This window comes from Pongo pygmaeus, chromosome 14 (assembly GCF_028885625.2).
Source record: "Pongo pygmaeus isolate AG05252 chromosome 14, NHGRI_mPonPyg2-v2.0_pri, whole genome shotgun sequence".
Taxonomy (NCBI): domain Eukaryota; kingdom Metazoa; phylum Chordata; class Mammalia; order Primates; family Hominidae; genus Pongo; species Pongo pygmaeus.
In genome coordinates this window covers 67,374,400-67,390,037 of record NC_072387.2, presented here as the reverse complement: position 1 = coordinate 67,390,037, position 15,638 = coordinate 67,374,400, and the positions used below count along the sequence as shown (strand labels likewise).

The 15,638-nt window shown below is 37.4% G+C and overlaps 1 protein-coding gene across 1 annotated transcript; it reads right to left on the bottom strand.

The window, feature by feature from the left end:
- Positions 1-1,102: 1,102 nt before the first annotated feature.
- Positions 1,103-3,627, bottom strand: LOC129011511 (cTAGE family member 2-like). The gene is given in 2 exon segments (XM_054446558.2): positions 1,103-1,254; positions 1,257-3,627. Coding segments are annotated over 2 exon segments (2,409 nt in total). The 5' UTR covers positions 3,589-3,627; the 3' UTR covers positions 1,103-1,177.
- Between the last annotated feature and the right edge of the window lie 12,011 nt (positions 3,628-15,638).

Genomic DNA, 15,638 nt, shown 5'->3' with positions numbered 1-15,638 from the left:
TCCTTTGAAAATATGATTTATAATATCTAAGGGAGATATTAATCCTAATATCTTCTTTTAGATATTACAAATAATACCACAGGGTGTACACCACCGTGATATCAGAAGGAATATCTTCTTTTAGATATTACTGAGGCTTTACATCGCCTTGTGGCTTCTGCTGTCTTGAACGACTTTTGACATCCCCTAAGGGAGCTCATTCTAGAGCCCTTCATGAGAAGCCACGTGAAGACAGAGGCTCTGATACCATATCAATCATATGTTTTTATGTATTCTGACGCTTCAACATCTAGGGCCTTGCTGACCTTGGCAGGCCTGTCCCTCCCAGGGTTAGCCAATTCCTAGAGACAGTAAACAACTTGCCCATGAGTGTGCTTTTCACACACAAGCTAACCAGTCTGGAGCTCATGCCCCCAGTTACCTACTCCATCAGGCTTCCACGCGACTCACTCTAGGCCACTATTCCTCTGCCCTAAGCACCCCAGGGCCAGGTACCAGACAACTAGGGAAAGCCCCTATAACCAGAGCCTGCTGAAATTACTCAAACTAAAATAGCTAACCTTAACCCTGCTCATCTTGCCTCACTTATTCCTTCCCATAGAAACCACCGTAAAGGCTCTTGCCCATCATATTCCATCACTCCTGCTTTCTCGCTGACCATACTGCCTCCCTATTCAGTGCTGCATGGCATAGTACTTTCCTTTCTCTTGGCATCTGTGAGTAACAAACTATCTTTTCAGTTGCAATCGACTCTTGTTCTGTTGGTCTCTCCATACCTGAAGAATAATGCAACCTATATATTTTTTTAAATCAACTAAAATTTATTTAATTAAGCATAAAGTTACTTTCACGTTTGTCTACAATCACAGTAAATACAGTTTTTGGCATAATGCCATGGCCTTTAAAATGTAAAGCCTCCCCACCTGCAAGATTACATATATAAAACTCCCACTATTGTTTATATGATAGTGGATTAGTTAACCAAATTAAAATAGTTATACTATCTAGAATAAAATAAAATGGAAATAATTTACACATAAGATTCATATTTAAATCATCCTTATTTACAAAATACTATCCTGAGAATTATAATTCTATTAAGTTTCAATTTGAGCAAAAATGTAATCACTGAAAATAAGAACAGTCAAAATGACTTTTGAAGAGAGCAAAAATATTGTCAGGTTTCTTGCTGTGGTTCTGGATCTTCAGTAGCAGGCTCATTTGAAGGCAGACTCAACCCTGAAGGAAACTCACTCTATCTTCAGAATGTGGGGGTGAGGGGGGAAATCCAAGTCTTGGGGGAAGGTAAGGAGGAAAACCCCTTGGTGGATAGACGTTTCTCATTGCAAATGAAGCACGTGGTGGACCTGGGACATCCCTTGGTGGAAAATAATCTGGAGAAGCTCCAAACATGGTTCCTGGAGGAGGTGGAGGGAAAGGAGGTCCTCTTCTCATGAACGGGCCCCTCATATCCACCGGAAACAATGGACCTGTGATTGGAGCAAGAGGTGGAGGGACAAAGCCAGGGCCAGTCGCTTCATTTCCAGCGGGGAGAGATGAATCAGGCACATTTAAATTACCAAGATTATCTTTGGTATCATTTCTACTGGATTCCATTTCTGAAGGCATTGACCCATCCATTTTATCCAAAGAAGGCATATTAAAACTTCTGAGTTCTGCTGGTCCAGAGCGTCTAGCACAATTAGAATGAAATCTGTCTTGCCTTTGTGGAGGAAGAGATGAATCAGGATATGATTGTCCTGGTGGAGGAGACATCATCCTACGGTCCTGTTCCCATGGAGGTGAGAGGAACCCAGTGTCAGAAGGAGCCCTGTGAGGATCGGTAAACCTATCACAGCTTGATTCTCCTCTTTCTTTGGTAGTCTGATGGTCCAGAGGATTCCCTGGGCCTCTTGGGCCTCTTCCTCCTCCCCCTGGAAGCAAAGGTGAGAGTCCGAGTGGACCCTCCAACAAAGTTGGAGGATAGAGAAAAGCTCTCGTTTCAGATGAAGGCCGACCCAGTGGTGAGGGACCATATGAGGAAAGCTCTCTGCCAAATGCTGTATTTGGAATATCAAGTGCATAAGGATCTTTTCCTAAAAGTTTAATTTTAAACTCTGTTTCAGCTAATTTTTGTCTATTGTGAGCATTTTCTTTCCTTAAATCATTGAGGTTTCTTTCAGCAGTCCATGCGGCCAAACAATTATTGTGTGTTTTTTTCTCATGGTATATAATCTTCCCTTGATAAAAATGAATAGATCTCTCAAATTCTTCTTCAAGATCTCTGACTCGATTTCTGCAGGTCTCCAGCTCTTCAGCAGCATGGCTGATCATTTCATCTACTTTAGAAAGTTTCTCTTTCTCTAGCCGGTTATTTTCTTCTACTATTAATTTCCTGCAGAGTTTCATTTCATTTTCTTGATATAATTCTGTCATTACCTTAAGTTTCTGTTGAAGCTTCTGATTCTCACTTTCAAAATGTGTGTTTTCCAACTGCAAAGATGCTTGTTCCGTCTGAAGATTTTTAATATGCTCTCTAAGCTCTTCCTTGGTTTTATCAACTTCAGATAACTGAATATAAATTTGGTTTCTTTCTCCTTCTAAGGTTGTTAAAGAAGCATTTAACTTAGCAGCATGAAGCAGTTTCTTCAAAGCTCCTTTTGGAGGATTATCTAAGTAAGCACCATCTTCTGATTCACTGTTCATTTCTAATTCCAAGTTACTATCATCTGTTATGTCTTCTTCCAGCATAGCAGCCTGATCTTTGATCTTTAGCAAGTGTTCAGTCAGAGTCTTGATGTGATTTTCTTTATCATTTAGAACTTGTTCTGCATGTACTTTGGAGTCTTCAAATGCTATTTTCTGTTTATTAAGTTCACTCACTTGTTCTTTCCATACTTCAGCTTCTTGCAAAAGCTGTTTCTGGCTTTCCTGAAGTTGAGAATTTTCATTCAAAGCATCTTGTATTCCTATCTTCATTTGTTCTTCATTCATTTGAAATCTCTTGAAGGTCATTTTGGCTTCAGCTACTTGGGATTTGAGGGATTTTGACTCATCTTCTAGAGACTGTATCCTTTTGGAAATATCCGCCATCACCTCATCTTGTTCAGAATGTTTAGATTTCCTTTCTTTTAACTCCTTTTCTAGACAGAGTATTTCATGCTCCAGTTCAGAATTGGACCTGTTCAGCTTTTCACAGGTTGCCTCCAAACTTTGTGCTTCTGTTGTCTCCTTCTCAAAGCTGGCATCCTCTAAAGATGACTCCACTTCATAGCCTTCATACTCTTTTTGAACAAGGCTAAATTTTTCAAGTAGTCTACATTTTTCTTCAATTAGTCCAGAAAGTGCTACAGCAAGCTTTTTCTCTCTTCCCACATAAAGCCGACTCCTAACCGATCTAAAACTTCTCCACAAGAAAAAGGGAACAGCAAAAAATCCAATGACAGCTGCACATACCACCAATTCCCATGGAAATCCATAAGGATTCGAATCTGGTCTCCTGCCTTCAGTCAGTGCTGCCATAACCCTGCGTGGCTCCTCCAGGACCAGCCCCCAGTAAGGCTGAGGGGTAGCCCTGGGCTCCTCCATAGCGCCAAGGCTGCTCTGGCGGTGGCCGCAGTAACCCAGGCTTGTCGGGACCACAATAAGCTGCGAACACTCAGCCTTCAGTTAGAAACAGAATCTGCACCTGGCAACCGGAGCAGACCACTGAGGAGCCGGCTGCGGGGGGAGCTGGGGGACGCGGGAACCTACAGACCTCACCGGCCCATAGAAAAGGTACAGTAAAAATATAGTATAAAATATTTTTTAAAGATATGCTTGTATAGAGTACTTACCAAAAATAAATGGAGCTTGCAAGATTGGAAATTGCTTTGGGTGACTTAGTAAGTGGTGAGTGAATGTGAAGGCCTAGGGCGCTACTATACACTACTGCAGACTTCACAAGCGCTGCACACTTAAGCTACGCTAATTAATTAAAATTGTTTTCTTCAATAATAAATTAACCTTAGCTTACTGTAACTTTTAAACTTTATAAGTGTTTAAACTTTTTTTAACTTTTTTACTTTTTTGTAATAACACTTCACTTACAACACAAACATTGTACAGCTATACAAAAATGTCTTCTTTATATCCTTATTTTATAAGCTTTTTTATTAAATTTTTCTTTTTTTTACTTTTTAATAGTTTTTTGTTAAAAAAAACCAAGACATAGACACACACATTAGCCTCAGCCTACACAGGGTCAGGATCATCAATATCACTGTCTTCCATCTCCACATTTGTCCCACTGGAAGGTCTTCAGGGGCGATAACAGGCATGGAGCTGTCGCCTCCTGTGATAACAATGCCCACTTTTGGATACCTCCTGAAGGACCTGCCTGAGGCTGTTTTACGGTTAACTTCTAACCATACGCTCTAAAATAATGACAAAAATTATAGTACAGGTTGGTCCAATGATAGTGGGTTATCAGAACTTATTAAAATTTAGTGTCACTAAAGTTGGTATAAAACCCTCCACTGCTAAATTTAAATGGTTTACAGTTTTTTGGGTTTTTTTTTTTTTTTTAAATAGGCTGGGTGCAGTGACTCACGATTGTAATCCCAGCACTTTGGGAGGCTGAGGCAGCCAGATCACTTGAGGTCACGATTTCAAGACCAGCCTGGCCAATATACTGAAACCACGTCTCTATTAAAAACACAAAATTAGTCAGGCATGGTGGCACACACCTGTAATCCCAGCTACTCAGGAGGCTGAGGCAGGAGAATCACTTGGACCAGGAGGCAGAGGTTGCAGTGAGCCAAGATAGCACCACTGCATTCCAGCCTGGGTGATAGAGAGAGACCCCATCTTAAAAAAAGAATCATATACTACATACATAAATATCAATTCCTCATTCATGGGGAATCTTGTTGATCATTCTGGCTGCTTCATATTGAGGAGGGGCATCCTGGGCAGCCTCATACCATGGGTGCCCATGATACCAGGAATCAAAGGTTAATCTAGTACTATCCTTTTCTTCTGAAACAATCTTTCTTTTTCCAGTCCCCTACCTCCACCAAAGACAAATCTCAGCAAGACAAATCTACCTGCAAAATAAGCTGGAGTCCCATAAACGTGGCCTGATTACCTCACAAAGTGTGGCGAGGATTACTGTCCACATAGGCTCTCCTAAATTGGCCTTGCTGGAACCTCTCACAAGGCCATTTCAGTCACAGACCTGGGAAAATAGCCAGTTCACCCACCTGTGTCACAGTATAAAATAAAATAGATTCTTATTGAACTTATGCAAACAAACACATTGCCATGAATTAAGAATATTCACAAATAATTTACAAATTCTGGATAAGTTAGGCATAGAGAGAACTATGCCTCAAATTCTGTTTGAGGAAAGCATACTGTATTCAATATACTTAAAGTATACTCAGAGTCAATAAAAAGCTCCAAAGAAAAAAATTCTCCAGACTCTGAAAAACAAAACAAAAAGAATCAGCAATATTTCAAACGAAAAAACAAAAACAAATTATTTCAGTCTCCATTAATTCAGTCCATGCAATCAGCTTCTGGTATGCTTCATATTGGGTTAGCAATCGTTACGAACATATCAGCATTTCAATTAGAGCCCTGGAAGTTTTCTCTCTAATCCAATGGCACAGTCTACAAAGTTATCAGAAAACTGCATTCGAGGGGTTGAATTTTTCATAAACTTCACCAAAGAAGAAAGCCCTGGACTGTAGCTGATTATAAGTCACTTTTTGAGAAGGATCAAAGCAAAACTACAATTGTGGATGACAAAAGTTTTAAGACAGCCATAGTTAAAGGCACAGTTAACAAGGGTATTTTGTTATTCCTGTGGCATACAAGTTAACATAATAATAATAATTACTGTGACAACATATATTAAGACATGTATTCATTTTAGAACTCTCATATCATCCTGGAACTTCAGGAGGCCAAGGCGGGTGGATCACCTGAGGTCAGGAGTTCAAGACCAACCCGGCCAACATGGCGAAACCTTATCTCCACTAAAAATACAAAAAATTAGCTGGGCGTGGTGATGCATGCCTGTATTCCCAGCTACTTGGAAGCCTGAGGCACAAAAATCTCTTGAACCTGGGAGGCAGAGGCTGCAGTGAGCTAAGACTGTGCCACTGCACTCCAGCCTGGGCAACAGAGCAAGACCCATCTAAAAAACAAATAAATAAATAAAACCCAAAGGAAGCTGAACACCACTTGAGACTGACAATGCTTCCTGCATAATTCTAACATAACAAATAAGCCGAATAAACCTAATATGTCTCTCTTGGACTTCAGGGAACCTTATACCCAAAAAAGTTAGTTTGAGGTCAAAAAGACTGAATTTAGAAGTTGAAATTTTGCCATTGGAAAGTTTGTTAGAGATCAAAGTTTTAAGACACTTGACATCACAAAATAGGATTACAGGTCACTATAAAATAGCCATTCATTTAGCAAAAATGATAATACAAAACAGCTTACCCTTTGATAGTGAGGAGACTCAGCTTCCCAAACAATAAGCCCTAATAAAGACAGCATGAGGCCAACTAGGAGGGAGAGAACCCTCTCTTTTTCTGTAGTTTTACTCAAAAATTTCTTATCTCTTTTTTTTTAATTATACTTTTTTAGGGTACATGTGCACCATGTGCAGGTTAGTTACATATGTATACATGTGCCACATGTGCCATGTTGGTGTGCTGCACCCATTAACTCATCATTTAACATTAGGTATATCTCCTAATGCTATCCCTCCCCACTCCCCCGACCCCACAACAGGCCCCGGTGTGTGATGTTCCCCTTCCTCTGTCCATGTGTTCTCATTGTTCAATTCCCACCTATGAGTGAGAACATGTGGTGTTTGGTTTTTTGTCCTTGTGATAGTTTGCTGAGAATGATGGTTTCCAGCTTCATCCGTGCCCCTACAAAGGACATGAACTCATCATTTTTTATGGCTGCATAGTATTCTATGGTGTATATGTGCCACATTTTCTTAATCTAGTCTATCATTGTTGGACATTTGGGCTGGTTCCAAGTCTTTGCTATTGTGAATAGTGCCGCAATAAACATACATGTGTATGTGTCTGTATAGCAGCATGATTTATAATCCTTTGGGTATATACCCAGTAATGGGATGGCTGGGTCAAATGGTATTTCTAGTTCTAGATCCCTGAGGAATCGCCACACTGACTTTCACAATGGTTGAACTAGTTTACAGTCCCACCAACAGTGTAAAAGTGTTCCTATTTCTCCACATCCTCTCCAGCACCTGTTGTTTCCTGACTTTTTAATGATCACCATGCTAACTGGTGTGAGATGGTATCTCATTGTGGTTTCGATTTGCATTTCTCTGATGGCCAGTGATGGTGAGCATTTTTTCATGTGTCTTTTGGCTGCATAAATGTCTTCTTTTGAAAAGTGTCTGTTCATATCCTTTGCCCACTTTTTGATGGGATTGTTTGCTTTTTTCTTGTAAATTTGTTTGAGTTCATTGTAGATTCAGGATATTAGCCCTTTGTCAGATGAGTAGATTGCAAAAATTTTCTCCCATTCTGTAGGTTGCCTGTTCACTCTGATGGTAGTTTCTTTTGCTGTGCAGAAGCTCTTTAGTTTAATTAGATCCCATTTGTCAATTTTGGCTTTTGTTGCCATTGCTTTTGGTGTAAAATAGCCTTTTTACCCAGTTTTCATAATACCTGCCAGTCTATCATTAGAGATTCATTACTTTGGGTTTAGTATTGCCCTCTTCAGGTAGATTCTTTAGACAACATATAATCTAAATAATGAGGTAATCCATTATATGTCTATCTAATGAGATTTGTTTTTATCAGACATTTTAGTATTGACAATAGGTACCATGAAAGGATAAAAGTACTTGAATTACTGTAAAATTATAGAAAGTTGAGGAAAAGATTCTAATGTACAAATGTACATGGAGTCAATTTTATGTACTTGGGTGTAAATAAGAAGATACTTTTTATAATCTGACTACTGTTTTTGATGCTATTTAGTTAAATCTGTCACTGTTGATGTTTTAACTTTGCTGGAAAGAAAATGGAATTATTTGAAACCACAATTCTATTGTGCTACTATTGTTTACTTTTCCATCAAAGGAAGTTTATATCATCCTTTATCCTGTTTATATATTTAATTACTAATTTCTTACATTTTGACACATAACACACCTTCACGGATAATTCTCACACCAAGTTAACACATAGTTAGCTTTATTATTTATCAACTCTCCCTTTCTTAATTTGTTTTCTGGCCACTCTCCTATGCATAGAAAATGTCATGCAGTGAACCACTCATTGAAAATGTGAGACTGTTGTTTTATATATTATATGAATAATAACAGGTAAAATGATGGTCATTGTTAGAAACTTTATCACATTTAATAAAAACCAACATTTCCAATGTCAGTAGAAAAATCGTCATGCATGTTTTTCAGGTTTTTTAAGACTATCATATCAATAGACTTTTTTTTTTTTTTACTGTGGAATAAAGAACTCCATCATGACATTGTCCTACTGTCTCATTATACACATCTCTGCTGTGCTTCCATCTGTTGGATGTTAATATAAAGTCAATGGGAAACATAGGACATTCAAAATTTTTATAGGAACACATAGGTGATAAATGGCTATCGGGATTAAAAGTAATAAAGGAATTTCTAGAAAACATCTAGATTGAAAATTATTTATAAGCAGACCTGATAGATAAATCCTTCCTCAAGTAATAACTAGTTTATATCAAAAACTGAGCTAAATGACCTAAATAAATAACTGAGCTAAATAATATGAAAATACATATTATTCAATTGTATTTTTAAGATTGATACTAATTAATTCAACATTGATCAAGATATATTTTCTATATATACGTTAGTTATAACATTGATAACTGTATAATACTTACAATGTTATAATAAAACTCCAGTTACTTTGTTCAACCAGCAAATATGCATATCAAATCCTTTGCTCAGAGTCTGGATTAAAAAAAAGGAATTTCCAGTTCATTATTCTATCAATTCTCCAATCTTATTATTTCTTATTCTTCTCAGTAGTTTCCAATTTAGGTTATATATATTTTTTCTGTCTTTTCTTTATGTACTTGCTCTTTCTTCTCTCAGTGTGAGAATTTGTGAAGTGCCCTCAAGGTACATATCCACCTTTGGATATTCAATTCAATTTCATTATGTTTGTAGATTTCACTGTAGAAATAATAAAGTCTGCAGCATGTGGTACAACAATAAACTTTGCACCTTCTGGTGCACTCAGAGGCATAAATGTGTCTTTTTGAAATTCATCTGTCTTGAGCAGCTACAGGTTTTAATTCTAAGTTACTCATTGACATTCTAAATGTTGTGGAGTAAAGGGATGGGGTCACCGTGATATGAAACTATTTACTAAGCATCTATACTTGGAAGTGACAAAGTATATGTATATGTCATTGTTGGTGGAAAAAATATTCCAAGTAAAAACACATTCATCATGTCACACAAATATTTTCTGTCTGTAGTTGCCATACTCAGCCAAATGTCAAGGTATTGGTACTTGAACCTAGAATTTTAACTGTGGCAATTGTGCAACTAAAAACTTTCTGGAAGGCAAAGTATCCCTAATGAATGCTTCAGGTGGAAAGTAACAACATAATTTGGCATATATAAGTGCCAGAAGTGACTTATTTTTATTTGCATGCAGAAACCAGTAAGAAGGAATGTCTGTATTTTGTTAGAAGTGTCATTTATGTCCAGTGACTATGTCTACAGCATTTTTGTAAGCTGCAGTAGAAAAATTAGATTAATAACATGGATTCATGGAGTCAACCAACTCACTTTCTAATGGAGAGAAAAACATAGGCATGTGCTTATAGCTATATAATATGCATTAAATATAGCTGTATACATACACAGTGAGAAGAGAGAAAATTGTTTTGAACTTAACAGAGATATTATAGTTCTGCCTTAAAAGAAAACAATGCTATGCTTGAAAGGCAAAAATTTGAGAAATTCTTTTCTGGCAAGGGGAACGTAGCATGGAAGTAAAAACTTTTGTGAAGGAGTTCTACTTCAGTACTCTGTCAGATTTCATTGGTATTCGCTTACACCTTCAAACTGTAAGGCTCATAGATAGAATTATCAGAATAGAAGGAATACTAGGAGAGAGTATAATATCATAGAACTAGGCACTTTTACAGAATGTTCTTGACTGTTTATCCACAAAGAAGTATAAAGAGCTCTAATACACAAAATTTTGGATAGAAAACAAGCAGAATTTATTGTAAATTCTTTCAAATATGTTCTACTTCCTCATTGAGCCATATACCTTTAAAAATTTCATATGAGAAGAAAACTCAACTATGTTATAACAACGGGTTCAAAAACGAAATGGGTTGCACACCGTGTTCTTCACTGTTTTTATCCTTTAATTAAGAACCAATTTGGAAAATGAGAAAAGCTTGCAGGACACGTGACAAAAAGGAAAATAAGTGTGATAATCTTGATAAAGAGGTTTATTACTTCATTTTCCCCTCCCCCATCTCTAAAAAGAAATCAGAGAGTCTAGGAAGAGAATTTTGACTATGATTTGGGAAAATGGAATGGGAAATTCTTCTTCCCTTACACGAACACTTGGCATCCATTTTCATGTCATTTTCCTATTTTTTCAGAGCAAGAGTGTGGCAATTGTGTATTGAATGCACTTCTTCAGTTCTTATGCATCTACCATGTCTATTTAGATGGAATTGTAACTGTGTGTTCATAACAGTGCTATGAATTCTGGAATATAATGGAACTAGACCAAAAGGGTTTGGCCCAAAACAAGCTATCTGAAAATCTCATCATTTCAAGCATTTCTTCTGGGCAATTTTCACAAGTATCCCAACTGGAGAAAATAGTTCATTGGCTACACAACAAAAATCGTCTTGCTGATCCAAATGCACAACATAATTTCCTTGATACTTAAGGGAAAACAACATTCAGCACTGTGTACCTGTGGAACAGGTTCAGGAACTGATTTTTTTTTTTTATGTTTACTTGTTATCCCTTAGCCTTCTCTTCTCACCTCCTATGCTAATTCAAGGTGGAATTGATAGATAAAACTGCTTCAGCCATATGTTGATTTCATCAACAATATCAAGTTTTAATATTATGATGTTTATCTGAATCCTATCCTCTATTACTTACTATGTGGTACACCATTAAGTAAATCTAACTAAAATAAGGCTTTGCCCAACTTGTGTTATATTTGCTAACATGCAATTAAAGTAGTAGGCAATATGATTTTTCCTAAGCACTGAATAAATAAAACTGGGATAATAATACATATTGACCATATTTCATGGACTATGTAATATTGAGAATAGCATCTAACATTAAGAAAAAAAATACTACAGCTGGGAGAAACCATGGAGGAAAACAATAAAGCATGCTGGATTTCTCATAAGTAATAATTAGAAAAATACATTATTTTTTGGCATTCATAATGTTAATTTCAGCAGGATTGATGACAAGTATATGTTTTAATAAGCTTTTTATGTTCAAAAATATATTTACAGGAACATTGCAAAGATTGTACAGATATTTTCTGTATAACTTTCACCCAATTTCAGTTTTATTTAATGTTGTTATCTTCCACTATTGAAGTTCATTTGTCAAAACTAAGAACACAATATTAGTGCAGGTACACCTCAAAAACATTGCGGGTTCAGTCCCAAACAACTCCAACAAAGGGAATATCCTAATAAAGCAAGTCACACAAATAGTTTGTCTTCCCACTGCATATAAATATGTTTACACTGTACTGTAATCTATTAAGTATGCAATAGCATTGTGTCTAAAACCAATGTGTATATCTTAATGTAAAAATAATTCATTGCTAAAAAAAGCTAACAATCCTCTGAACCGTCAGCCAGTTATAATCTCTTTGCTGGTGTAAGGTCTTGCCTGAGTGTTGATGGCTGCTAGCTGATCAGAATGATGATGGTTCCTGATGGCTGAGACGGCTGTGGCAATTTAAAAAAAAAAGGACAACAGTGAAGTTTGCCACAATTGACTCTTCCTTTCACTAAAAGATTCCTCTGTAGCATGAGATGCTGTTTGATAGTATACTCAAACCCTGCCACTGCTTTATTAAGTAAAGTTATGTAATACTTTAAATTATTTGTTGTCATCTCTACAATGTTCACAGCATCTTCACCAGTACTACAATCCATCTCAGCAAACCACTTTCTTGGCTTATCGCTAAGAAGCAACTCCTCATCCATTAAAGATTTGGCATGAGATTGCGGTAATTCAGCTACATCTACAGGCTCATTTCTAATTCTAGTTATCTTGCTATTACCACCACATGTGCAGCTTCTTCCTCTGCTGAAGTCTTGAAATCCTCAAATTCATCCATGAGAGTTGGAATTAACTTCTTCCAAACTCCTGTATATGTTAATATTTTGACCTCCCCTCATAAATTACAAATGTTCTTAATGGCATCTAGAATGGTGAGTTCTTCCCAGAAGGTTTTCAATTTAATTTGCTCAGATCCAGCGAGGAATCACTATCTTTTGCAGTTATAGCCTTATGAAGTGTATTTCTTAAACAATAAGACTTAAAATTCAAAATGAATCCTTGATCCATGGGCTGCAGAATGAATGTTTTGTTAGCAGGCATGAAAACAACGTTAATCTCCATCAGAGCTCCTGGGTGACTAGGTGCATTGTCAATGAGCAGTAATATTTGCAAAATTTGCAAAGAATTTTTTTAACTGAGCCATAAGTCTTAACAGTGGGCTTAAAATATTCAGTAAACCATGATGTAAACAGACGTGTGGTCATCCAGGCTTTGTTTTTCCATGTATAGAGCACAGGCAGAGTAGATTCAGCACAATTCTTAAGGGCCCTAAATTTTCAAAGGGGTAAATGAGTATTGCTGCATTAGCCCCTGACAAAAGACAGTCAGCTGCCTTTCGAAGCTGCGAAGCCAGGCATTGTCTTCTTTGCTCCAGCAACGAAAGTCCTAAATGGTATCTTCTTCCAATATACGTCTGTTTCATCTACATTGAAAATCTGTTGTTTAGTGTACCCACCTTCATCAATGACCTTAACTAGATCTTCTGGATTACTTGCTACAGCTGCTACATGAGCACTTGATGCTTCATCTTGTACTTTAATGTGATGGAGATGGCTTCTTAAACCTCATGAACCAATCTCTGCTAGCTTCAAACTTTTCTTCTGCAGCTTCCTCACTTTGCTCAGCCAATATCGAATTAAAGAGTTAGGGCCTTATTCTAGATTAGGCTTTGGACTTAAGGGAATACTGTAGCCTGTTTGATCTTCCATCCAGACCACTTAACCACTTAAATTTCCTCCATATAAGCTATAATAAGTTGATTTCACTTTCTTAGCATTCTCATGTTCACTTTTAACTTCCTTAAGACCTGTTTCTTTGCATTTACGACTTGGGTTACTGTTTGGCCCAAGAAGCCTTGCCTTTGGCCTATATGGTCTTTTGACATGCCTTCCTCACTAAACTTAGTCATTTTTAGGTTTTCATTTAAAGTAAAAACATGTTACTCTTCCTTTTATTTGAACACTTAGAGACCATTGTAAAGTTATTCATTGTTCTAATTTCAATATTGCATTTCTCAGGGAATATGGAGGTCTGAGTAGAGGGAATATAGGGGGTATAGCCGGTCAGAAAACACACCTTTATTAAGTTTGCTGTTTTATAAGAGTGTCATTGCAATAGTAAATTCAAAGATCACTGATCATAGATTACCATAGCAGATATAATAATAATGAAATATTTAAAATATTGCCAGAATTACCAAAATGTGACGCAGAAACATGAAATGAGGACATGCTGTTGGAAAAACAGACTTGTTCAACACAGGGTTTCAACAAACCTTCAATTTGCAAAAAATGCAGTATGCACGAAGGGCAATAAAGCAAAACACAATGAATGGAGGTATACCCGTGCTGTGCATCACTATCTACTAATCTCTAGAATTAATTCAAATTTCACCAGTGAATTTTTTTTTTTTTTTTGGCAGAGTCTCCCTCTGTTGCCCAAGCTGCAGTGCAGTGGCGTGATCTCGGCTCATTGCAAACTCTGGGTTCAAGCAATCCTCCCACCTTAGCCTTTGGAGTAGCTGGGATTACAGACCTGCACCATCACACCTGGCTAAATTTTGTATTTTCAGTAGAAATGGGATTTCGCCATATTGGCCAGGTTGGTCTGAAAGTCCTGGACTCAAGTGACTCGCTCACGCTGGCCTCCCAAAGTGCTGGGATTAGAGGCGTGAGCCACCATGCCTGGTCTCAACAGTGTTTTCTTTCTTTCTTTTTTTTTTTTCCATAGGTTATTGGGGTACAGGTGGTGTTTGGTTACATGAGTAAGTTCTTTAGTGGTATTTTGTGACATTTTGGTGCACTCATCACCTAAGCAGTATATACTGCACCCTGTTTGTAGCCTTTTATCCCTTGTGACCTCTCCCACCCTTCCCGCCAAGTCCCCAAAGTCCATTATATCATTCTTATGCCTTTGTGTCCTCATACCTTAGCCCCCAGCTGTCAGTGAGAACCTAAGATGTTTGGTTTTCCATTCCTGAATTACTTCACTTAGAATAATAGTCTCCAGTCTCATCCAGGTCACTGCAAAGCCATTAATTAATTCCTTTTTATGGCTGAGTAGTATTCCATCATATATGTATCTCTCACAGTTTTTTTTATCCAGTCATTGATCAATGGGCATTTGGGTTGGTTCCACGATTTTGCAATTGTGAATTGTGCCGCTATAAACATGCGTGTAAAAGTATCTTTCTTGTATAATGACTTTTCTTCCTCTGGGTGGATACCCAGTAGTGGGATTGCTGAATCAAATGGTAGATCCACTTTTAGTTGTTTAAGGAATCTCCACACTGTTTTCCATAGTGGTTGTACTAGTTTACATTCCCTCCAGCAGTGTAGAAGTGTTCCCTGATAACCACATTCATGTCAACATCTACTGTTTTGTTGATTTTTTTGTTATGGCCATTCTTGCAAGAGTAAGGTGGTATCACATTGTGGTTTTGACTTTCATTTCCCTGATCATTAGTGATGTTGAGCATTTTTTCATATGTTTGTAGGCCATTTGTATATTTTGTTTTGTGAATTGTCTGTTAATGTCCTTAGCTCACTTTTTGATAGGATTGTTTTTTTTTCTTTCTGATTTGTTTGAGCTCATTATAGATTCTGGATATTAGTTCTTTGTCAGATGTAGAGATTGTGAACATTTTCTCCTGTTCTGTGGGTTGTCTGTTTACTCTGTTGACTGTTCCTTTTGCTGTGCAGAAGTTCTTTAGTTTAATTAATTAAGTCCCAGCTATTTATCTTTGTTTTTATTGCATTAGCTTTTGGGCTCCTGGTCATGAAATGCTTGCCTATGCCAGTGTCCAGAAGGGCTTTTACAATGTTATCTTCCAGAATTTTTATAGTTTTAGGTCTTAGATTTAAGTCCTTAATACATCTTGAGTTGATTTTTGTATGAGGTGAGAGATCAGGATCCAGTTTCTTTCTCCTACATGTGGCTAGCCAATTATCCCAGAACCATGCGTTGAAAAGGGTGTCCCAGGCTGGGCTTGATGACTCACACCTGT